At 36.6% G+C, this 25468-nt stretch overlaps 1 protein-coding gene across 3 annotated transcripts in view; it reads right to left on the bottom strand.

Moving 5' to 3' along the window:
• pex14 (peroxisomal biogenesis factor 14) overlaps positions 1–25468 on the bottom strand; it is a 284454-nt gene that overhangs the window by 85790 nt on the left and 173196 nt on the right. For all 3 annotated transcript variants that reach the window (XM_039755605.1, XM_039755606.1, XM_039755607.1), the window contains exon 4: positions 1991–2119. In XM_039755605.1, coding sequence (XP_039611539.1) covers positions 1991–2119 — 129 coding nt within the window. The remainder of the gene's footprint in view (positions 1–1990; positions 2120–25468) is intronic.

Raw genomic sequence — 25468 nt, 5'->3', positions numbered from 1 at the left:
ATTACAGTTATAGCTAATTCAAATATAAATTATGAGAGTTACTGTCAGACATGCAAAGTCATGTTTCTTAAAGTTAATCATAACCAAACATTATTTGTTTTTCCACCTACCACCCAACCTTCACTACAAGGTAAATCAGCAAGATTGTTACAGCAAGAAAATAGAAAGAAAAAAAAAACAGACAAATTAAAATATTCAAAACGTATTTTCAAGGACAATAAAACAACTTTTCAAACATAGAAATCAATTTTATTCCTCATCTAAACAGCACACAGAAGGTTTAAATGACAAAGTGCACATATACAGCATACATAATTTCAATGTTCACATACTATATATGCATACATGCTTTTAAGACATGGGCTGTCTTTGGCCAGCTGACCTAAAGAATCCAGCCTTTGTGCACATGTTTCAATCTACCATCAAAATTTATTGGGTTCAAAAGAGGTTTAGTTGTCCTTCTGCAAGTTGAAAATGGAGATCAAAGTACCCATTACTTGGACAGAGATGAATGCAGTTCTTGTGTGATATACTCGCACCTCAGAGATACAAATTGGTAGCCCCCTACTGCTGGATGACCTATGTATAACAGACAGCACCGTAACCTCATTAAAAGCCACTCTTCAGCCTCTCGGATATAAACCACTGAATGTCCTGGACAGGACCCAACTAGGCAGCAATCCGACAACACCCGTTTCATTACAAAACATGAAATACTTGAGAGTCAAGGACAGTGTTATAATAAATGAGGGTGGAATACATCTAAAATCATTGCCATTCAGCTTCACATTATACTGACTTCATTGAGAGCTGGTAAATCAGAAGCTGGCACTTGTAACCTCTGTGTGATAGGAGTTGGCTCAAAAGCTGAATTAAGTTTGTGAAATGTACTGATGAATAGAAAGCACACTGCAGAAAAATGCAAAATACCTTTCTCAGTTAAAGCAGTGAAAATAAAAAGTTTGAAATTCCAGCCTGTATACAATGTTAATATATCCCATGATCAGAAAATGGCTACTTAAGACAAAGAAAACCAAATTAAACAGTTCCAAAATTACTTCTAGCTAGAATTTGCATTCCACCATAAAATCATGTTGCAAATTGTTCAATATTAAAGAAGAAATTATTGCAGAAACATATGTGCTAATTTATAAATACTGTCAAGCAATCTGAACAGTCTGGCTTTAAACAAAAAAAAAATACAGTGTGTATATATTTTGAACATATTTAGCTGTTGCTGTATGTCTTATGTTCTGCACAAAACATAATTAAAACATCCAGCAGACTACTAACTTTACAGTTTGCAATGCTATTCTATTAGGTTATAGTAGATAGATAGATAGATAGATAGATAGATAGATAGATAGATAGATAGATAGATAGATAGATAGATAGATAGATAGATAGATAGATAGATAGATAGATAGATAGATAGATAGATACTTTATAGTACAATTAAAGAAGAAAGAAAAAATATTTAACCATTTGTTTGAATATTAGTCTTCTGCTTTTTATGCCTACAGCTGTCTTGTTCATGGGCACCTATGTTATATTATGCATTGTCCCATGTAACATTTCCCTTTAATTCTGAAAGCAGTAGACATGCAGCGTTGTGGCGGAATACTCCTGAAAATATGACAGCACTTAGAATTTCATTAAACTGAACCTTTAAGTTGTCTAAAAAAATGTAGAATTATATTCTCATTATTTTAGTGCTGCCAAAATTAATTTATTTGAGACAACCTGCAAATAATGAAAACCTGCCCAGCTCATGCAAAAGAGTATTCTCTATAGCGTATTTATGTTTTCTTTTGAGCCTAACTCATTTAACGTTTAAACTTTGTTTGTGTTATTACAAATGAAGAAGGCCATACAAGGCAACAGAAATGAACTGAGGGATAGCTAAGAATTACACAGGGTACCTGTAAACACTGTCTGGTAAGTTAACAACACAAATATCAACCGATAACAGCAGATTAATAACACTTACTGTATTGTAATGGCGCCACATGAGGAGGGTGGAGTAGGTGCTGTTGGCTGGATGAAGCCAAGCCATGTACTTCATCTGCAGTTGTTCCTGAACGATGAAGTGCCAACTCTACCTCTTCATCAGTTAGACCTTCAAAAGGGAGATTGAATCAAGAATTTCTGTCAGAAAAAATGCCCAAGAGTATTTAACTTTCTCTGCAGTAAAAAGCACAAGTGACCATCAGGTAAGGTCCTAATGATCTTCAAATGTCCTATACAAACTACAAATATATATGGGCAAAGAACTGCAATGCCTTGAAAAAGTTTTTCTGCCCCAATACTTGTTTCACATCCACAATATTCACAACCAATTTTGATCAATTGGAATTTTATTTGCATATCAAACACTCTTCTTGACAATGCTGCCCAATGCTGTGCTTAAATCTCATTAAAAAAAGTGTTTTTAGCAAGCGGTTCGCAGCGCTATAGCGCAAGCTCTTGCAGTGTTAGTTTTCTTTGTTGTTCAAGGTTCTCAGTGTTATTCAATGCTTTTACATTTAGTTTACTATTACACTGTGCATTCTAAGGTATAATTAACTATATTTGTGCTTAAAAATCTTTATAAAAAATATATTTACATACAGTTTGTACGGTCTGGAACGAATTCATTGCATTTACATACAGTCCTATGGGGGAAAATTACTTCGGTTCACGACCAAATCGGGTTACGATCAGAGTTTTGGAACAAATTACGGTCGTGACCCAAGGTTCCACTGTATCATCTACATCAACTCATCTACAATCCCACTTAATAAAGTAAAAGTTGTGACAATGCAAATGGAAAATGAAAGAAAAAAAAAAAAAAGGCAGTTATTAATAAATGATAGGAAATTTGTCTTTGACCCGAAAACAAAACAGACTATTACTTGTAGAGCTCAGATTAATCAATGTTAATGTGCACAATTAACCCGTTAAATTTTTTTTAATGCAACCCCTAAATGCGTTAATTTAATAAGGATAATTTGACCACACTTCACAACATTGATAACGAAGTAGCATTAAATAAGTCCAAGTCTATTAATAGTAGATTAGATAAGATGATTAGATAAACTTTATTAATCCCATGGGGAAATGCAAGTGGGTCACCAGTACTTGATCATTTCCTTTGTTGTTTCATTATGAAGATTTTAAATCACACACACCAGTATGATGTATAGTAGCTCTTCAAAGTGCTGAGAATAACATGAGAACAATTAAAATCAAACCAGTTATACCAGGTGAATTAATTTGAACTTCACTATCATATTACACAAATGTTTAAATGCTTTCCATTTCCATCTCAGCTTTTTCCAAATTCGGACTGAACTTATATTCAATGTCACATTACACAACATCTGGTTGTAGGTCATGCTAAACTTTATGACTGTTGTTGCTATTCTTGTCGACTGAGTATGTCAGATTACACTACTAGATTTCACAGGGCATGGAAAATTAGATGATTGCCAGATGACTTTGCAGCACAGTTTCACATTTCCAAAATATTGTGAGCTCACCCCTTTTTCTCACAAACAATCTTGTGCAGCCTGATGGAGCAGGTGACCCTGCAAATTACTTGTTTGTTTCCATTCTAATGTTGCACGTAAAGAATACAGCAGACAGATAAGTCTCTCTTCTACTTGTCAGGTCCAAAACATCTTTGTTCCTTATTCCTAAATGCTGTATTATACACATTGTACTTCTGGCCCAAGTGAGCACTCATTGGCTGTCAGTTCTCACATCCACACAAGCCTGCCCAAAGACTTAAGACTGATTTTGTGGGAGTGAGTTGCAGACAGGTCGTATTGAGTTACTGGGGTTGTCAGACTACACAAATGTTGAACACTAAAAGTGCATGCGACTGCATATGAATCACAAGGACAATGTAATGAAGTCTGAGAGTAACAATTGCTGGAAAGATGTACAATGTGACATGGTCTTAAGTTTCACAGAAATTAGTGCAAAATTATACTGGATCAGTCAAAATTATGTTAACACTATTATTTCTGCAGATGTACACCATGGGTGACAGATTAAAATTTAAATGGTACTGTTGCTCGTTGGTTTTTGTGTGTTGAACATGATGGCAAACAGGTTAAGACATTCCTGTAAATTGTCTTGCACAAGTATGCTTTGTGAATACATTTTTTGGCCATTCAAATGTTAACATCATTTTGACTCACCCTATATTTATGTATACGTTATAAGAGGCTTCTGTTCCAGAAAAAATGTCTAGAACAGGCATCACCTTGCAAAATGGCCAAACCAGAACAAGTTAATAAATCACTACAAGAAAGTGTTAATGTCAACAGCAATGCTGGCTGAAGTTGTGGTATAGACTGTGCAAATTTAATATTTTGGATTTAACGTTTCCATCTGTTTTACTTAAAACTTTTCAAAGACAATGTCACCTCAAGATGCTTTATAAACTAAAAGGAACAAGACAATAAAAGATACACTCTTATAAATCACAGACAAATAAATTTTTGTAGGATCACATTAAAAGAAAAAATGGGTAATATACATAATCATATTGTAAGTTGAGAGACAAAAAAAGCTAACAATTTCCACAAGATAGTGAATGCTATGGACAATATTAAATTACTTGTAATATGGTTGCCTCTTCTGCTCAGTCTGAGAAGCACCTAAAGTTTGACTGAGGCATGAACGTGAGGGTATTGTTTTGCTCATCTTAACATTCTTGTGCTCCTGCAAGTAGTGGTGCTTGAAATCATTAAAAGAGATACTATAATGCTCACTTACACTGTTATTTTGTTGTGGTTAACTAGTAGCTACATGGCTAATTATTCATATTGAGCAACAGTATGCCATCTGTTGAAAATTAAAGCTACAATTGGCAGAACAAAATAGTAAAGCAATGACACTGGACCAAATGGGAGTGCAGAGAGGTGGATAAAGTTACAGACAAGACAAATCCCAGAGGGCCAAGAAAGGGAGAACATGTGCAGAAAATAAAAATATGAATAACATCCCAGCAGCAGACTTCAATTTATTACTGCAAATAAATGTATCATTAATTCAAAATCTTATTCTTGTTACATTCCTGCATGGGACAGCAAGAAATGGGTCAATTACTGTGGAAAATGTACGAGATATTATTCACAGTCTAACAAGCTCATTACACACCTTCTTCATTATTAGTTGACATTACACTTTAATATTCTTAATAAACATTATACATTATTAATTACATTTTCTGTAAATAAAAATGTATTCACAATAAGTCAAAAGCAAAAAATAATTAATGTACGCAAATACTTTTATTCTTTCAGCTTTATCTACTATAGCTGCTTCTTACATACACTTTTATAACATAATACATAAAACTTGTGTACTGTTTTCATGGTGTCTTGAATTATCTTTCTTGATTTTTCTTTCACACACATTGATAGTTAACTCTTCACCTTTAAACTATGTGATTGAAATCAGCCGAATAAAGTCATAAAAGCCATTCATATTACTCTGCAGTATGTACAGTTTGTTCATTTTTCCCCTTTTAATTAACCCTAAAATTCCAATTACTGGAAAATTATATAGTCTTAGGGTTATGTGATATCTGTGTAGCAAATTACAAAAAGTAAATGTAGAATGTGTGATTTTTGTGGCATTAGCCTATAATCAGAATGAATACTTGTGCTCACTCATCCTCCTCACCCCAAATGTTTTTCAATTACATTGAAATTTAGCATATTCATATGCAACACTTATTGAGTCACCTGTGCTATTATATTAGAAATAACATCACTGTAACGGAGATCTGGTTTGCCACCAGTTCTGGCTCCAACCCCACTTGAAATCAAATGCCTGATTTCAAGTCATGTGGTTACTTTTGTGCTGGCATTTGTTCACCAGTCTAAGGCACATTAATTTCAAAGGGCCAAATGGCAAACAAACTCATTAGGCAATACAGAACATGATCTCAAGCCTTGCTTTCAGAAATCTCTTTTAGACTGGTGGAAAGACAAAACTTTTCCAAAACTGCAAAATGTACTTGTCTGCATCAGCAAACTCAATTTCTCCTGGGGTGAGACAATATGTTTATTTCATGTTTGAATTTATATAACAAACATACCCACACAAATGCAAGATTTCAGTTGATTTTTCTCATAGCATTAATTTTGGACTGCAAAAGAAGACCAAACTTGGGGCCAGTTACGTTTGTGAAAATCAATTAGGTACAGCTTTCTTGTTATAACAAAAATACATCTAAAATATTACAAATACAATAAAAAATAAATATTTCTAGCACTTCTATAAATTCATCTTCAATCTTTATTATTTCAAAAAATGTGATAATAAACTAATACACACACTCTGCTAAATTATAGCTGTTGGAAAGTATCTGTTATCTCTTTTATCATCTGCAAGAGAGTACCTGACAGAAAAAGCTGTTGGACTAACAAGGGTAGTACTGCAAATTTTTAGAAGCAAATGTTAACTACAATTTCACTTCATAAAGTGGCATCTTTTGAGTATATACTGTACTAGTTTAAAAAAATTATCAGAACATTTAATTATATGTATTATTTATTTGTATGACTTTTACATGTCAAATATATTTTGTATAGGCTAATTATTCACAAGCCGTTAGTAACATTCAATTGTTTACCTAGCATTTACGCTGTAAGCATTGTGACAGAAGTTGCTTTTCTCATAGTACTATGCACACAGAATTTAAATACCAATAAATCATACATTCATGTTCTATTCAAACTACCATTAATATCAATGTATTAAAACAATAATGAAAGGTTAAAATAAAAAATATTTCAAACTACAGGCAATCACCTGAAGTTAACATAAAATGATTTGAGCAATGTGTGCACAAAAAATAGAAAGGAACATTGCTTAATTATGTACTATACACAAAACAATATTTACATTAAAAAGAAAAACAATTCTGTTCCCACATAGTAAAATTTTCATAAATAATGACTAATTCACTGGAACTCAAACATTAAAAAAACACTTCTGATAATAACTGTAATATAATTCAAATTACTCCAAATGCCATAGATCTATTTTTTCCCCACTTTGTTGAATTTAATGTTACCGGAGTACAAAAACCAGCTCTGGCTAACTGAAGGCAAAATTCAACTTAGTACAAATATCAGTGAATGACAAACAGGGTAAAACCTAAGTGTGAGATGTAGATCTCTGCTAAACTTGGTGAGCTGTTATGATTATGAATATAGTACAAGTTACAGATGAAATGTTGATGACTAATGCATTAAAACAGCTGTGATACATAGAAAAATGTGTTTTTTCAATTGCTGCTTTTCGTTTGTAAATACAAATGAAAACAATGTTATCCCTGTTTGCTTATATATGGAGATATTTCATAAAGTAACGCAACACATATGCTCTTTCAAATACGGAGTTAGTGTGACTAGCCTGAATAGACATAGTCTCTTAATATAACCAGCGGTGGTGTGACAAAACATGTTGTGTTGCGTACAACTTTATGAAGATGGCGGGACATCTCTAAACATGGCCTAAGTGCAATGTGATTTGATTTCTGTAAACCAACTGCTGAAATTCATTGCCAGCTAATAACGTTATATATTGTCAAGCAGTCATTTCACAAAAACTATCTTTCAAAATCACAAGAGGGGCTAAACTGAAACATACAGAGTTTAAGCAAGAATGACTTTGCATGACAACAAGTAAGATAAATGAGTCAGGTTTAGAATCACCCATGACGACCTTGTGACAGTATATCTTTAAACTTTAAAACCTCAAGAAACTGCTAAGACTTACAAATACAATCAGTGTAAGCACAAGGCTATTCCATGTGGCACAGTAAGAGGCAACATCATCATTGTGCTTTAGTTCCCATTCAGTGTGAAGTTTGTACGTTACTCCTTTTGTTCTAAGAGGTTTTTCTGTTGCCCTTATTTTTTTTCTTATAACCTAAGGACATTTTATCACTTTGGACTCTATATTAAGTGCTTTGAGCATCAGAAAAACACTATGTAAATAAAAGGTATTGTTATTTTTACTACATCAATCCATTATCACTGCCTAAAAGCAATTTAATGCTTGTGCATTCTAATACTGTATATATATATATATATATATATATATATATATATATATATATATACACACACACACATATATATATATATATATATATATATATATATATATATATATATATATAATATTGTGGAAGTTGACCCAGACAGGCGGACATGTTGTTCTCAACCACCACACATTTATTTACAATATTTACAGTATTTAAATTGGTCACACATACCCCCGTAATGGTCACTAAGACCCAGTCACGTGCACAAATACCCCCCAAAATTCAGTCCTGGCCACAATGCCTCTCTTCGGGCCGCCTTCACAGCTCTCCTGAGCTTCGTTCTTCCTCCTCCCGACTCCAGCTTCGAATGAAGGGAGACGGCCCCTTTTATATATGACCCGGATGAGCCCCAGGTGTTCCCGGCATTCCTCCTCTAGCCACACCCCAGCGTGGCGGAAGTGCCGGCTGTCCTCCCGGCAGCTCTCCGGGCGCCGTCCTAATTCTTCTCTCCAGCACTTCCTGGGGTGCTGGGGTAACAGGTCCCCAAGGCATTGGGGCGCCTCCTGGCGGTGACCACGGGCCCCTACAGGCCCCCCCAAAGCAACCAGGAAGGCGACCCCCACGTGATCCAGGGTGGGCGCAGACCCACATCCGGTCCCTCATGCCGTCCCGGCCGGGTCACACAGTGATCCCTTGCTATATCGCGCTTCAACTTTCGCGGCTTCACTCCATCGCGGATTTTAAATGTAAGTATATCTAAATATATATCATGGATTTTTCACTGGTTTGCGGATTTCTGCAGACAATAGGTCTTCACACAAGGGACGCTATTGGTGGATGGCTTAAAAGCTACCCAATCAGAGCACGTATTACGTATTAACTAAAACTCCTCAATGATATACTATATGCTTCCCGCTCGGTGTTAAATTGTTTGCTTGTCTCTGTCTCTTTCACTCTCTCGGACATTCTCTGCGCCTGACGGAGGGGGTGTGAGCAGAGGGGCTGTTTGCCTAAAGGATACAGACACTCCTCTAAAAAAATGCAGGTTTATCGCGGTGCTTCGGCATACTTAAAAGCCCAAAAGCACATATTGATTTTTTGATTGTTTGCTTTTCTCTCTCTCTCTGACATTCTCTGCACCTGACACGCATTCCGTTGAAGAGAAGATATGTTTGCATTCTTCTAATTGTGAGAAAGAACTGTCATCTCTGTCTTGTCATGGAGCACAGTTTAAACTTTTGACTAAAGGGTGCTATTTCATGTCTAGAGGTTTCTAATAGTACTCTAACAGTGTGGGAGAGTTTATAAGGGCTTAAAATATATAAAAATAACCACACAAACATATGGTTTCTACTTCGCAGATTTTCATCTATCGCAGGGGGTTCTGGAACGCAAACCCAGCGATTGAGGAGGAATTACTGTATATATATATATATATATATATATATATATATATATATATACCTATACTAATAAAAGGCAAAGCCCTCACTCACTCACTCACTGACTCATCACTAATTCTCCAACTTCCCGTGTGGGTGGAAGGCTGAAATTTGGCAGGTTCATTCCTTACAGCTTCCTTACAAAAGTTGGGCAGGTTTTATATCGAAATTCTACGCGTAATGGTCATAACTGGAAGCTGTTTTCTCCATTTACTGTAATGGAGATGAGCTTGAACGCTATGGGGCGGAGTTTCGTGTGACATCATCACGCCTCCCACGTAATCACGCAGTACATAGAAAACCAGGAAGACCTCAAAAAGCGCTGAAGAAAACATGCATTATATAATTGAGAAGGCAGCGAAACAATAAGAAGCGAGTGAGTGACATATACAACCATATTCATGAGTTCTGCTACTTCGGAAACAAAGCACGATGTAAACCTACACTTTAAATTAAGTTCATAGACAGGCTGCGCTGGCGTTTGTAATTTAGTGCCTGCCCATATAAGGCCGTCCGTCAGCGGCAATCCAATAGCAAACTGCCACGGGTAAATATTCACGGGTGAAGGACTGTGTTTATGGAGAGGAAGATGAGATGGTCAGGGTGGTGTTTGACACAAACTCAGCGAAACTGCGAGAGAAAGTTTTAAGTGCCAGGACTAAGGTAACATTAAATACAGCCATGGACATAGCACGAGATGGCACCAGCACAGCTGGGAAACTTCGATGCATGTACACTGAGCGCTCACGTGAACTGACGAGTGCACAGATAAAAGCAACAGTTCCAAAGAGCTGAACAAAACCGAATTACACAATTGAAAAGGCAGCAAAAATATGAAGCGCCTGATAAGCATATTCATAAATCCAGCTACTGCGGAAACAAAGCACACGGTGGAAAAGTCAATGTCCCGCTAAAGGAAGACAGTGTTTAAAAAAACCCGTGCATGCAGTGTGTCAGGTCTCAGATAAAGAAGAAGACGAGCTGTTTATTGATGCAGTAAGAAACAAATCGATGAATGAAACCTGTCATCTTTACAACGATTGACAAACACGGAATGTAACTTGAACACAACACATCCTACAAATACGAACCTGATTGAAAGAAATAATGATAATCAAATCCTTGATGACAGCAACACTCAGTAACACTCACAAAACAAATACTGTATATTGACAGTCATGTTACGTTATTTTTAAAATGTTCCCTTTTCTTTTTCTAGCTTTTTTAACACACTACTTCTCCGCTATGACACGCGGGTATATATATATATGTATATATATATCCCGATCTACATACTCAATAATGGATACTTTATTCGCCATCAATGATTGTTTTGGTAAAGCCATACTCAGTGTATTCATTAGATGAACGGTAAAAAAGTAAGAGCGAGGGGAGGATGACTTATTGAGGCATGCAAGCAAAACCACAATAGCACGCTGGCTCGATGTACGAAAAAATACATCTTTTCAAGTTCTATTTACTCCATATGTGTCAAACTCAAGGCCCGCAGGCAACATCCGGCCCGGCGTGTAATTATATCCGCCCGAGATCATTTTATATACTGTATTATTGTTATTAATGGCCCGGGGATAGGAAGCACTGGTAACACAATAAACTACAGATCCCATAATGCAGCGCTTCAGCTGCCTTGCCGAACACTTACGCGTCACCGCCGTCTCTTCAGTCGTTTCCTTACTTTGCGAAGGAAGCAGCTTTTTCAGAGCTTCTGCACTGTTTTATAAACGAACGATATATAAGAAAGTCCTTTTTCCTTGCTTGCCAACAAGCAGCCTTTTATTTAATCCACGGGTTCTCCGCTGTTTCATTGTTCATTTATTACGATTTTTATAGTTATTGTGTAGGTTTTATTTAATCCACGGGTTCTCTTCTGTGTTCACTGCGGTGTCTTCTTTCGTTTACGAGCTTGCCAAGGAAGCAGCTTTCTCACAGCTTCTGCACTGTTTTAAAAACGAACGACATATAAGAAAGTGCTTTTTCCTTGCTTCACCAACGAAGCAACCTTTTATTTAATTCACGGGTTCTCTTCTATTTTATTGTTCATTTGTTACGATTGTTACAGTTATTGTGTAGGTTTTATTTAATCCACGGGTTCTCTTCTGTGTGTCACTGCGGTGTCTTCTTTCGTTCTGACCTTCGCCAAGGAAGCAGAAACTTACAACCACCAAACTTTATAACGGCACAAGACTTCAAGTCACATCTCTATAAAACAACCTAATTGAAGCAACTATATTTACTGGCAGTGCCTCAGTGACACAGTTTTTATTTCTCGCATCCCCGTTATACCATCTAATCTCCCATTTTAATTCAAACGCGTTCAATTTCCAGTAAGGCTCTGCTTCACAATGACAATTAATAAGTCTCAGGGACAAACACTACAAAAGGTTGGCATTTATTTGAGGCGGGATTGCTTTTCACATGGCCAACTGTATGTTGCATGCTCAAGAGTGAGCTCAGCACACAGCTTAGTCATATTACAAACAGAGGGCCGAACTGACAACGTGGTATACAGAGAGATCCTTAACAATTAATTTTTGACATATTTTCGTTCAGTCTAAAAATGTTTACTTTTTTATTAATAAAAATATTCAGACAGTATTTCACCGCTGCGAAGCGCGGGTATTTTGCTAGTATACTAATAAAAGGCAAAGCCCTCACTGACTGACTGACTCATCACTAATTCTCCAACTTCCCGTGTAGGTAGAAGGCTGAAATTTGGCAGGCTCATTCCTTACAGCTTCCTTACAAAAGCTGGGCAGGTTTAATTTCGAAATTCTACACATAATGGTCATAACTAGAAGCTATTTTTCCCCATTTACTGTAATGGAGTTGAGCTTGAAAGCCGTGGGGAGCGGAGTTTCGTGTGACATCATCACACCTCTCACGTAATCACGCATGTAGAAAACCAGGAAGAGCTACAAAAACCGCTGAAGAAAACATGCATTATATAATTAAGGCGGCAGCGAAACAATTAGAAGCGAGCGACATATAAAACCATATTCAGCGGCTCACGTGAACTGACGCAGTACGCAGACAAAAACCAACAGTTCCAAAGAGTGCTGAACAAAAACCGAATTACACTGCTACGCTCAAATAGATAAACCACACGCCGTGGCGCAATAGTAGAGGCTTCGCCTCTAGCGCCAACGTCCGAGGTTCGATTCCCGAGAGGGGATGCACTGAGTATATACGCACGCATTTTTATTCATTTTACCCTCGCATCCCCTTGGTTTGAGACGTATGAAAAAATATGCGGTTAACGCAGAAAGACAGATCACCAATTGAAGCTTTATGAATAATGGATACTTTATTTGCGATCAATGATCATACTCAGTGTATTCATTAGATAAAAAAGTAATAGCAAGGGGAGGGTAACTTATTGAGGCACGCAGGCAAAACCACAATAGCACACGGGCTCGATGTACTGTAGTGCGCGTCAACTCGATCTGAATTGCGCGATCACATTCGAAAAAATATATCTTTTCAAGTTCTATTTAGTCCATATGTGTCAAACTCAAGGCCCACGGGCCACATCCAGCCCAGCGTGTAATTAAATCCGGCCCGCGAGATCATTTTATATACTGTATTATTGTTATTAATGGCCCGGGGATATGAAGCGCTGGTAACACAATAAACTACAGATCCCATAATGCAGCGCTTCAGCTGCCTTGCTGAACACTTACCGCGTTAATCAAGTCTAGCTTATGATGCTGCAAGTTACTGCGAAGCTAGCCCAAACGATACCGAAGAGAAAAGGTGATTCTGAACATAAAAGGCCTTTAAAAACCGATGGGAGGCTGAGTATATGTTTACTGACATTGCCGGTAAACCCGTGTGTCTCATTTGTGTAGCTAATGTGGCTGTAATTACAGAATTTAATCTAAGACGGCACTATGAGACAAAACATCAAGATAACCTGAAACACCTGAATGCAATGCACAAGATACAGAAAGCAGAAGAGTTAAAGAAGAATCTGACACTTCAGCAGACGTTTTTGCCCGTGCAAAAGTGATTTCAAGTGAAGCTACTTTTATGGGAGACACAAATGCACCAGTGCAACTTGCCCCACTTTCCCTGTTGCCAAGTAATGTTGAACCAAATCAGCACAACGGTGTTCCCAAATACACACTTTGCTGATAAACTGAGCGAACTGCGCACTGAGTTCGCATGGCGCTTTGGTGACTTTGAAGAACAAAAAAAGAATTTTGAGTTGTTTCGCAACCCATTTGCCGTCGATGTGGAAACTGCACCTGTGCAGATTCAGATGGAGGTGATTGAGCTGCAGTGTAATGGCACACTGAAGGCAAAGTACAATCCTGCAGGGCCTGCACAGTTTACTCACTCCATTCCCGCAAAAATGCTCCAGCTCTGTCAACATGCGGCTTGAACCTTGTGCATGTTTGGTAGCACATATCTGTGTGAGAAGCTCTTCTCAGTCGTGAAGACTAACAAAACAGCACACAGGAGTCACCTCACTGATGAGCACCTGCAGTCCATCCTGAGAATCTCCACAACACAGAACCTCACACCAAACATAAACGAACCTGTGGCCAAAAAAAGATGCCAGGCGTCCAGCTCTGATAAAATGACATAAGAGCAAAGACAACTGAATGATTTGATTTGTTATTGCTGAAAAGAACAAATTTTATTTATATTTCCAGGTTTTGTTATGCACCATGTTCATATTTGAATTTGTATAATTTTGACAGGATATATATATATATATATATATATATATATATATATATATATATATATATATATATATATATATATATATACACACACATATACATATACACACACACACACACAGTGCATCCGGAAAAAATTCACAGCACATCACTTTTTCTACATTTTGTTATGTTACAGCCTTATTCCAAAATGGATTAAATTAATTTTTTTCCTCAGAATTCTACACACAACACCCCATAATGACAACGTGAAAAAAGTTTACATGAGGTTTTTGCAAATTTATTAAAAAGAAAAAAACTGAGAGATCACAAGTATTCACAGCCTTTGCTCAATACTTTGTCGATGCACCTTTGGCAGCAATTACAGCCTCAAGTCTTTTTGAATATGATGCCACAAGCTTGGCACACCTATCCTTGACCAGTTTCACCCATTCCTCTTTGCAGCACCTCTCTATCTCCATCAGGTTGGATAGGAAGCGTCGGTGCACAGCCATTTTAAGATCTCTCCAGAGATGTTCAATCGGATTCAAGTCTGGCCTCTGGCTGGGCCACTCAAGGACATTCACAGAGTTGTCCTGAAGTCACTCCTTTGATATCTTGGCTGTGTGCTTAGGGTCATTATCCTGCTGAAAGATGAACTGTCGCCCCAGTCTGAGATCAAAAGCGCTCTGGAGTAGGTTTTCATCCAGGATGTCTCTGTACATTGCTGCAGTCATCTTTCCCTTTATCCTGACTAGTCTCCCAGTTCCTGCCGCTGAAAAACATCCCCATAGCATGATGCTGCCACCACCATGTTTCACTGTAGGGATTGTATTGGCCTGGTGATGAGCGGTGCCTGGTTTCCTCCAAATGTAACGCCTGGCATTCACACCAAAGAGTTCAATCTTTGTCTCATCAGACCAAAGAATTTTGTTTCTCATGGTCTGAGAGTCTTTCAGGTGCCTTTTGGCAAACTCCAGAGAGCTGCAGAGGTTGTTGTCCTTCTGGAAAGTTCTCCTCTCTACACAGAGGACCTCTGTAGCTCTGACCGAGTGACCATCAGGTTCTTGGTCACCTCCCTGACTAAGGCCCTTCACCCCCGATCGCTCAGTTTAGATGGCCGGCCAGCTCTAGGAAGAGTTCTGGCGGTTTCGAACTTCTTCCACTTACGGATGATGGAGGCCACTTTGCTCATTGGGACCTTCAAAGCAGCAGAAATTTTTCTGTAACCTTCTCCAGATTTGTGCCTCGAGACAATCCTGTCTCGGAGGTCTACAGACAATTCTTTTGACTTCATGCTTGGTTTGTGCTCTGACATGAACTGTCAACTGTGGGACCTTATATAGACAGGTGTATGCCTTTCCAAATCATGTCCAATCAACTGAATTTACCACAGGTGGACTCCAATTAAGCTGCAGAAACATCTCAAGGAAGATCAGGGGAAACAGGATGCACCTGAGCTCAATTTGGAGCTTCATGGCAAAGGCTGTGAATACTTATGTACATGTGCTTTCTCAAATTTTTTATTTTTAATAAATTTGCAAAAACCTCAAGTAAACTTTTTTCAACTTGTTATTATGGGGTGTTGTATGCAGAATTCTGAGGAAAAAAATGAATTTAATCCATTTTGGAATAAGGCTGTAACATAACAAAATGTGGAAAAAATGATGCGCTGTAAATACTTTCCGGATGCACTGTATATATTATATTATATTATATTATATTATATTTAGAAAGACAGACAGACAGACAGACAGACAGACAGACAGATAGACAGATAGATAGATAGATAGATAGATGTTCCTTGTCCTAGACCCAATGCTGCTAGAGTTGTAGTTCTTAAAAACCAAAAGTTAAATTAAATATGAATAGACTTTTTAATTCAGATTTTCTGATTAAGCAGACTCTGGTTTACATTCGACTTCCAAGTATTTGAGCATTTGACATGCACATCCATTGACTCTTCAATTTTAGAACATTATCCTAACTGCATACTTTAGAACCCTTAGTTATATACTTGTTTTTTGTTGTACTGCCATGCATTAAGAGAGGCTTGCTGTGACAACCCTCTGGGACCTTTTGTCTGTAGCTTAAAAACTACTGAATGTAAGGTCAGAGGTCACTTAAGCAAAAATCCAAATTAAGAAACATTTGTCAACCTAGGAATATGTGTTTGGAATGTTGAAGTAAGCCCTGGTACCAAAAAAGTAGCCACTGAAGGTTATTTGCACTCATTTTATCCTTCTACTCTGATAAATGACAACACCTTGCAGTTGTGCGCCATCTGTTGTATTCAATAGCTAAAAGTAGCTGGCCAAAACCGTCCAGCAACCCTATAATGCTCATTCTCAATTTCTGTGCCACATACTGAGTTTATCTAGTAACTGGAAAGATATACAGTTGTGCTTGAAAGTTTGTGAACCCTTTAGAATTTTCTATATTTCTGCATAAATATGATCTAAAATATCATCAGATTTTCACTCAAGTCCTAAAAGTAGATAAAAAGAAACCAGTTAAACAAATGAGACAAAAATATTATACTTGGTCATTTATTTATTAAGGAAAATGATCGAATATTACATGTATGTGAACCTCTAGGATTGGCAGTTAGTTTGAAGGTGAAATTCGAGTCAGGTGTTTTCAATCAATGGGATGATCAGGTGTGAGTGGGCACTGTGTTATTTAAAGAACAGGGATCTATCAAAGCCTGCTTTTCACAACACGTGTGTGTGTGTGGAAGTATATAATGGCACGAACAAAGGAGATTTCGGAGGTCCTCAGAAAAAGAGTTATTGATGCTCATCAGGCTGGAAAAGGTTACAAAACTATCTCTGAAGAGTTTGGACTCCACCAATCCACAGTCAGACAGATTGTGTACAAATGGAGGAAATTCAAGTCCATTGTTACCCTCCCCAGGAGTGGTCGATCAACTAAGATCACTCCAAAAGCAAGGCGTGTAATAGTCAGCAAGGTCACAAAGGACCCATGGGTAACTTCTAAGCAATTGAAGGTCTCTCTTGCATTGGTTAATGTTCATGAGTCCACCATCAGGAGAACATTGAACAACAATGGTGTGCATGGCAGGGTTGCAAGGAGAAAGCCACTGCACTCCAAAAAAAACATTGCTGCTCGTCTGCAATTTGCTAAAGATCACGTGGACAAATCAGAAGGCTATTGAAAGAATGTTTTATGGACGGATGAGACCAAAATAAAACTATTTGGTTTAAATAAAAAGTGTTATGTTTGGAGAAAGGAACACACTACATTCCAGCATAAGAAACTTATCCCATCTGTGAAAGATGGTGGTGGTAGTATCATGGTTTGGGCCTGTTTTGCTGCATCTGGGCCAGGATGGCTTGCCTTCATTGATGGAACAATGAATTCTAAATTATATCAGAGAATTCTAAAGGAAAATGTCAGGACATCTGTCCATGAACTGAATCTCAAGAGAAGGTGGGTCATGCAGCAAGACAACGACCCTATGCACACAAGTTGTTCTACCAAAGAATGGTTAAAGAAGAATAAAGTTAATGTTTTGGAATGGCCAAGTCAAAGTCCTGACCTTAATCCAATCGAAATGTTGTGGAAGGACCTGAAGCGAGCAGTTAATGTGAGGAACCCCACCAACATCCCAGAGTTGAAGCTGTTCTGTACGGTGGAATAGGCTAAAATTCCTCCAAGCCAGTGTGCAAGAATGATCAGAAGTTACTGGAAACGTTTAGTTGCAGTTATTGCTGCAAAGGGTGGTCACACCAAATACTGAAAGCAAAGGTTCACATACTTTTGCCACTCACAAATATTTAATATTCAATCATTTTCCTTAATAAATAAATGACCAAGTATAATATTTTTGTCTCATTTGTTTAACTGGTTTCTCTTTATCTACTTTTAGGACTTGAGTGAAAATCTTATGATGTTTTAGGTCATATTTATTCTGAAATATAGAAAATTCTAAAGGGTTCACAAACTTTCAAGCACAACTGTAATGACTACACTTGGTAATTAAAGTAATGTACATCACAGAAAAGGCAATTGAAAATATGATCCAAACACTTTAAAATTTAAATAGTTACCCTTTTCGATTCGTGGGGATTAGGGGCACAGGACCCCTGCAATTGCAAAAATCTGTGAATATGCTTTTAGGCCCATGATCACTGTATATTCTAACTTTATTGCACTAAATTAGATGTAAAAAGTTGTGAGAAACGTCAGATAGAATGAACACTGCTCAAACAAGTCACATGTGTGAAGCTGGTGACTAAGACAAAGTGCAAAGTTCAGCAGTTCTTTAGTAAACTGTAACTTTTTACAAAATGTAACTCATAATAAAATTTTATGTATAGTTATAGAAGTAAACAGAAATGGTTAATACTACAGATACAAAAGAAATCCAATAAAATATTAAGCACAAAACAATAAGCACTCATGACACAGTTCAGTTTCGTAGATGCAGATGATGGTGGAGTAGTTATAAAATGAAATTCTCTACGAACAACCTCTTGAAAGTTATGTAAGGTTTTGTCCTACGGTGATGCAGACCAAAGTGAAGATTTGTAGAGGTGCTTCCCAAAGAAAGACGTTTGTCAACCCTTACAAAATCACACACACAAATGGGCACAGAACATAAATCCAGAGAAAACTGTAGTCTGATGGGTGATTGTTACCCTGCCTTGTGCAAATGCTGCTGGGGTATCCTATATGACTACAAAACAGATAACGTGGGCATGGATAATGGACAGATGAATGAATGAGTATGGACTATAAGGGATGACTTGAGGCCCACACAACTGAACCAGAATGGTAAAGAAAATGATTGGATGGAGGATAATGGAGTAAAGTGGAACTAGTAATCCAAAGTTTATTGAAAGACGATGTTGTTTCTCTTTCATTTCTACTTTCAGATACTAAATTCATCATTTATTTTGGATACTGAATTCACTGCTATAAATTGTTCTGTCATAATAAAAAGTTAGAAACACAAGCAAAATACAAAAAGAAGCAACTCTCTCTTTTTCTCTTTCTCTTGGGTAAGGGCTAAATCTCGTTTTTGTTTTTGCTTGTCCCCTTTGGATTTTTATCTTTCCTCTGTATTCATTTTAAACAAAATGTTGAATCTGTTATGTTATCAATATATGTTAATATATGTTTGATTGAGGAGCATATTATTACAATTTCCTGGTTTTCAAAATAGAAAATAAAATATATTGAAAATAACATTTTCTATATAATATTTTGAATTGCTTTACAAAAACAGGTGTTGCATATAATAAACAATTATAGGGAATGTAATGATACAGCTGCAATCTTATCTTGATGCCTCTTTTTAAGAACATGAACAAATGCAGAATTTCCACATAGTTAGTAACCTACTTTCAAAATTAGTAAATGGTGAAATCAAGGTCTTATTTTTCATTCTCAGAACCTGAACTGGCAGGAATCGGTATGTAATATAGGGGCACTTCATTACATAAAACTGATTGACTTCTGCACTAAAGGATGAGTAAATCTGAGACAATTTTGCTGCAGCGGATTTTTGCCTTTTGGAAAGAGAGTGGCAGGGGGTGCTGGGTCACACAAATGTCAACTGAATCAGCATGATAAGCATTTTCCCCTGTCAAGCAGAGTTTTCTATATTTTACACTAGTTAATTAAATGTAATGAAAAAATTACTAACAATTGGATGAACAGAGCCAGAAAACCCAGGTGAACTATTAAAAGAGCACTCCAATAAAGGGGAAATAAATAGCCTAAGATAGCCAACCACCCCAGTCAATTGGTAAAACTATTTATGTAATGTTGGAGAAAGTATGTTAAACGATATTGCACACAAAAAAACAGAACACAATGGAACCTGTAACAGCACATATACAACTCATCAGCTAATCAAAAAAGCTTGTGGCTAAAGAAAAAAATTTAATAGTGAGCCAGTCTCTAAAAAGTACCAAGCTTCCTACAAATCTTTCAGAGGGTGACAAATATTGAAATGTTTCAAATACATTACTGGTCAAAAGTTTAAGAACACCTGAGTTTTACTTCCTATTTAATCAGTTGAAATGCAATGAACAATCTAAAATGGTAAAAGGGTAAGCAGTAAAGTGGCAGAGGTTTGAATTGAAAGTTTAGGTTAGAAAAAACGGGGGAAAAAATACATTTCAGAATATTACAAAGGGGCCAGACTTCTTCAGGAAACAACTAAAAGATTACAACTAGTATTGATTAGCGAATTTCACCAAAGTATTATTTGCAGCAAATTTGCTGCATGTACATTCGTCCTTGTTCAGTGAATTATTTACTGATAATTCATCTGGTTTAGGAGAACTTTTGCCCAGTGCCCTATAATGCTTGCAAGGCCAGCACAACAACCTCCAGTGCTGTAACAGCCAGCTTTGGATGGGACTGCCCCATCAAGGGTATATAATGCTGATCAATTGCATTACAGACTATGTATTATTTAGTTAGTGGTAAAACAGATAAGTAAATAATGCATATTCTCAAAATCTTATTCTAATTAAAAATACAGTATACAGCATAAATAATGAGGTATTCTCAACTCAAGCAGTGTACATTTTAAAGGAAAAAATAAAGGTCTGAATTCCTTAAAGTAACTTTTCTTGCCATTTGTCTATTTGCACAAGACAACTTCTCTGATTACTTTTATTTCAGTTTATTATTCCACTTTATTTAACATAAAGGCTAATACAGTGGTGCCTCATACTTCAACCCGATTCTAACTTTGAACATTCAAGAGTTCAAAAGCTATATTCGAAATTTGATCTGGAGTTCGTACATTGCTTCTATGTTCGAACTGCACATGGTGTGAAAAAATGCAGTAACAGATGGCGGTTATGTAATGAGTGTAAATGTCTTCAGTTGTGTGCCGAACTCGTCTCTCACTCTCGCAGTGAAAGCATCTCTTGAATTACACTTGTGTGTTCTCAGTACTTTTTTTTACTTTATTTTTGATGTGTTTGGTTTTATTTATTTATATATATATATATATATATATATATTCATGTTTAAATGTATTATTTAGGGCATTTAGTTGTGTTATTTTTATCTTAAATTAGGTGTATTTGCTGTTTATTGAAATGGGTATTGTTTAGAGTCTGGGAACAGGTTAACTGACTTTCCAATATTTCTAATGGGGAAAACTGATTCGGACTTAAACAATTCAGAGGTCAAACAACCTCTTGAAACAAGTTAAGTTTGAAGTACGAGGCACCACTTAATACCAATTGCCTCTTATTTACTGATTAAAAAAAGTCTCCACTCGCTACTGTTTGTATACACTGCAGGAAATTTGCTGCAAAAGAAAAAGGATTACCTCTGGCTCAGCTACCGTACTATCTCACATAAAGCAGCACTGCAACTAAATTACCATAAAGCGTGGAAAAGATGGAGCTGAAAATATCATTTTTGGTGATTGACCTTTTTACCAAGTTTTTGACTTACTCAAAATCGGCCTATTCCGATCGGTAGCCAATCGATCGAAAGTAGTTGGTAGATAATGGGTAGTCTTTTTTCTTTTCTTTTCTGCCAAAACCAAGGTAATGAAACAGGTAAAATCAAAGGTTACTCAAAGAAAGAGAGAAGATGCCATTGTGAAGGGAAAACAAGGAACTTTTTACCAAGTGACATACAGAAAACATGACAGTGGTAGAAAGATTATACCATAAATTCATGGACAGGCTGAAATTCTCTGCACTTCTCTTATTTTAAGATCATAACTATGGCTGCACAGATTGTAATTTGAACTGTGAAATATAAAATGTAAGTTAACATTTCACTTTGCTAAAGGCATACAAATATATCACACTGAAAAATGATATTCTGAAGTATTGCTTTGTGGAAGCAATAACAAAAATTAAACAACTTGATTAGAAAAATAACTAAATATTTAAAGAGGCATCTGTTTGATCATTCTAAAATAAGCCCAACACATGTTTAGAGCTTGTAGTAAACTATAAGCTGCAAAAAAATGTTTCCTTGCCATCAACTCTTGCAATGAATGTAGGCTATACACAGTGTTTTACAAGGTTACAATTATAAGTAAAGAGACCACCTTCATGTTTTTGGTGGAATAAAGTTGCAGTTCATGCTCATGTTCCATGCATAAAATGTAACTACCATTTTTATCATGCTCAAAGCACCACAATTACCTTAACGTCACTCAAAATGAAAAAAGAATACCTTGTTAAATACAAGTTTATTCTTAAATTGTTAAATTCTGGAGGTTTTAGTAAGAGTTTCCTTTTCTATCTGAATACTACAATTGTATTCAAATAAAAGAAAACCATAACCGATAAAACACCAAAAAAAGAAATAATAAAGAAGCAGATATTGCATACTATACTTTGCAGCATCTGTATTTTATAAATAAAGGTAAAAAAATGAATGATGTACATAAGACTGTATCAAGATGTATTGTAAAACAGTTAACTAAGACACATTGAACAAATCGCATTGTACTGTATAACCATTTGATTTTGGGTTACAAAACTTGAAATAAGGGTTTCTTTTTTGTGTGAAAAATATCCTACTATGTGTTATTACACTACGTGCAAGCTGCACTGACCTTTTATGCAGCTGGAACAAGTTCTGCATTTTATGTTATTTTGATTATTTTTAAATCATTCTTCATGTTTTTGTCTAAATTTGCTATAGGAGACCTTAATGTGCTTTCTAAAAAAGTGAACTAGACAGCTTGGAAAGTTCAGAAAAAATATGAACTCTATTCACAAACGTATTGCAGGCAAATCATGCACACTGTATATATACAAACTAAAAATAAAATTAGATTTTAACTCAGTAATTTATACATACTTAATAACAGTAACACTGAAGAAGGAGAGAAGAACCTTGTGTAGGATACATTCACACACAAACCCGCACTCATATGTAATGTGTCACCAACTCACCAATGCTGCAATGTTTTCGGAATTAAGCAGAAAAACTGAAACGCCCAGTAGAAAAGTCATGCAGGCACCGAGAAAATGGGCAAACTCAATAGAGACAGTGATTGGGAGAAAATTTTAGACTCTATGACCTGTGAGGCATTAGTGCTACAAACTGTGCCATCAGGCCAACATTTCTCTTAAACACTTTATATTGTTTTATAGATTAAATTACTCTGCTTGTAATGAAGACAATTCTACCTGCCCGCTATGCAAAATGTTAAAGTAGACTTATCTTTAAGCACTCTAAGAATTTTAATTGTTATAATACTTGACATACTTGCCACTTTTTATTAGCACAACAGAATGACGTAAAAGCAAAAACAAAACAAACAAACAAATAAAACAAACTTGCAACGACTGAAAAGGAAGTCAATACCTCAGACACAAAATTATACTGTTTACTAACCAGTCTGTACAATTAAAAAGGTTCTCAAAAATATAATATACAAGTTAAGCCGGACAATACTAAAACATTTATATCATCACCAGCAAGTCATGCTAGTGAACAGCAGAGGGGTTGTCATGTCTCTATGATAGGTAGTGAGAAATATGGCAGCATCTGTACAGTATATATGGCATGTACATAAGAAGTCTACAAGGCCAGTCACACAGCTTTAATGGGAGCTGGCACAGTCTGCTTGCCATGAAGTTAAAGTTAACATCAAATTCGCTTGAAAGTAGGTAATGCGCCAATCAAGATATAGTTTATACTGCTATAAAATGAATTCTGTAGGGCTTTTGAAAGAAATGATAAAAGTAAAATTTAGATACATCCTGTTTACTGACTCATTTCCAGTGCGGCTAGGGAGGAGTGTGTGCTTTTTGAGCAACATACACAAGAAGCCTTTCAAATGAATGTGATCCGTTGTCCAAAAGTATATAAAATGAATATAATCTCATACTAACAAGAGTACATAGAACAAGAACATACTACAACTTCCTCCATCTGTGCAAAATCTTTCAGCATATGGAAAGCACCACTGAACTATGTCTAAAAAATTAAAGCTTATTTTACCTTGTATGCCTGTATCATAATTAACAAATCATCTACATAATGTAAACAGGTGGTATGGTTTGTCATTTACTGAAATACAGGCTGTATTTTAAGGAAATAAATATGAGCAAAATAAAAAGCATACAAATTTCATTCAATATCTTATTACGGTAGGTAAAGGGCAGCCTTACTTTTTAGGTAATAGTTTTGACATGATCCTTGGAAGCCAGGGTGGTGGATAACCTTTTAACAACTGCAACTTAAAGAAAAAAGTGTGATCTGTGATAAATTGTTAATTATACACTGCCAGGCATGGGATATAACCCAGTTTCCTGCACTCAAACATTCTCCAAAGCAATTTCTGCAAAAAGACATAAAGGAAGGGGACACTATAAACCAGAGCTCCCATTACCTCATTCATAAAGACATACTCATTTTTCTCATAAAATGTTAAGGGGAACACCCAGAATGAAGCAGCACCAACACAACACGAAACCACACTTCCAAAAAAGCCTGCAAAATGTCACGCTCATACCCTGTCACCCATCTCACTGCATCTTTATTATATTTTTAGAATCTACTTTTGATTGCAGTATATGCAGCAGTCTTACAGTAGTGCATAATCCACTTGATGTGAAATTAATGAAAGCTACACCAGATTCTTAGATAACCAAGATAATTATTGACAACTAATTGAATGCACATAAACAACACTATAGATGGCACACTCAGATGTTTATTTTGACCGAAACGGTATCCACTCAGTATTATTGCTCTTTACCCCAGGGCTGTGGAGTCGGAGTCGGAGTCGAGGAGTCGGAGACAATTTTGGGTACCTGGAGTCGGAGTCGGCAAAAAGTTAACCGACTCCGACTCCTACTCCTACTCCTACTAAATTTAAATGGGAATTTAAAAAGTAAGTTGAAATGTCCCAATTCACAAACAGTCATAATGAACTACTTCTCTGCTGTAAGAATAAAGCCCAATGCATGCAGTGCATAATGTTACCACAAAACGAACATGTCAAGTAACCATGAAGCATGCTTTTCATTGACTGTATGCGTCACTATATGGGATGTAATGCACAGGTAAGGTGCGGCACCACTTTCCAATGTGTCGTGTTCCACTGTTACAGGGAACTGTGAACCTAGCCTAAAGCCCCCCATACATTTACAGATGCACTGCCGATTTTTCGGCCGTTCAACGAGTCATCACGCGTCAAATGCCTGAAAAATAATCTGGTGTGTTCTCAGCTCCGTCGGCTCGAAGGAGCCAAGAACACAGATCTCCCTACCTGTCTCCAGCAGAGGCTCGTTCTGCTGATCAGC

This window comes from Polypterus senegalus, chromosome 6 (assembly GCF_016835505.1).
Source record: "Polypterus senegalus isolate Bchr_013 chromosome 6, ASM1683550v1, whole genome shotgun sequence".
Taxonomy (NCBI): domain Eukaryota; kingdom Metazoa; phylum Chordata; class Cladistia; order Polypteriformes; family Polypteridae; genus Polypterus; species Polypterus senegalus.
This window is presented reverse-complemented; position numbering and strand designations above follow the sequence as displayed.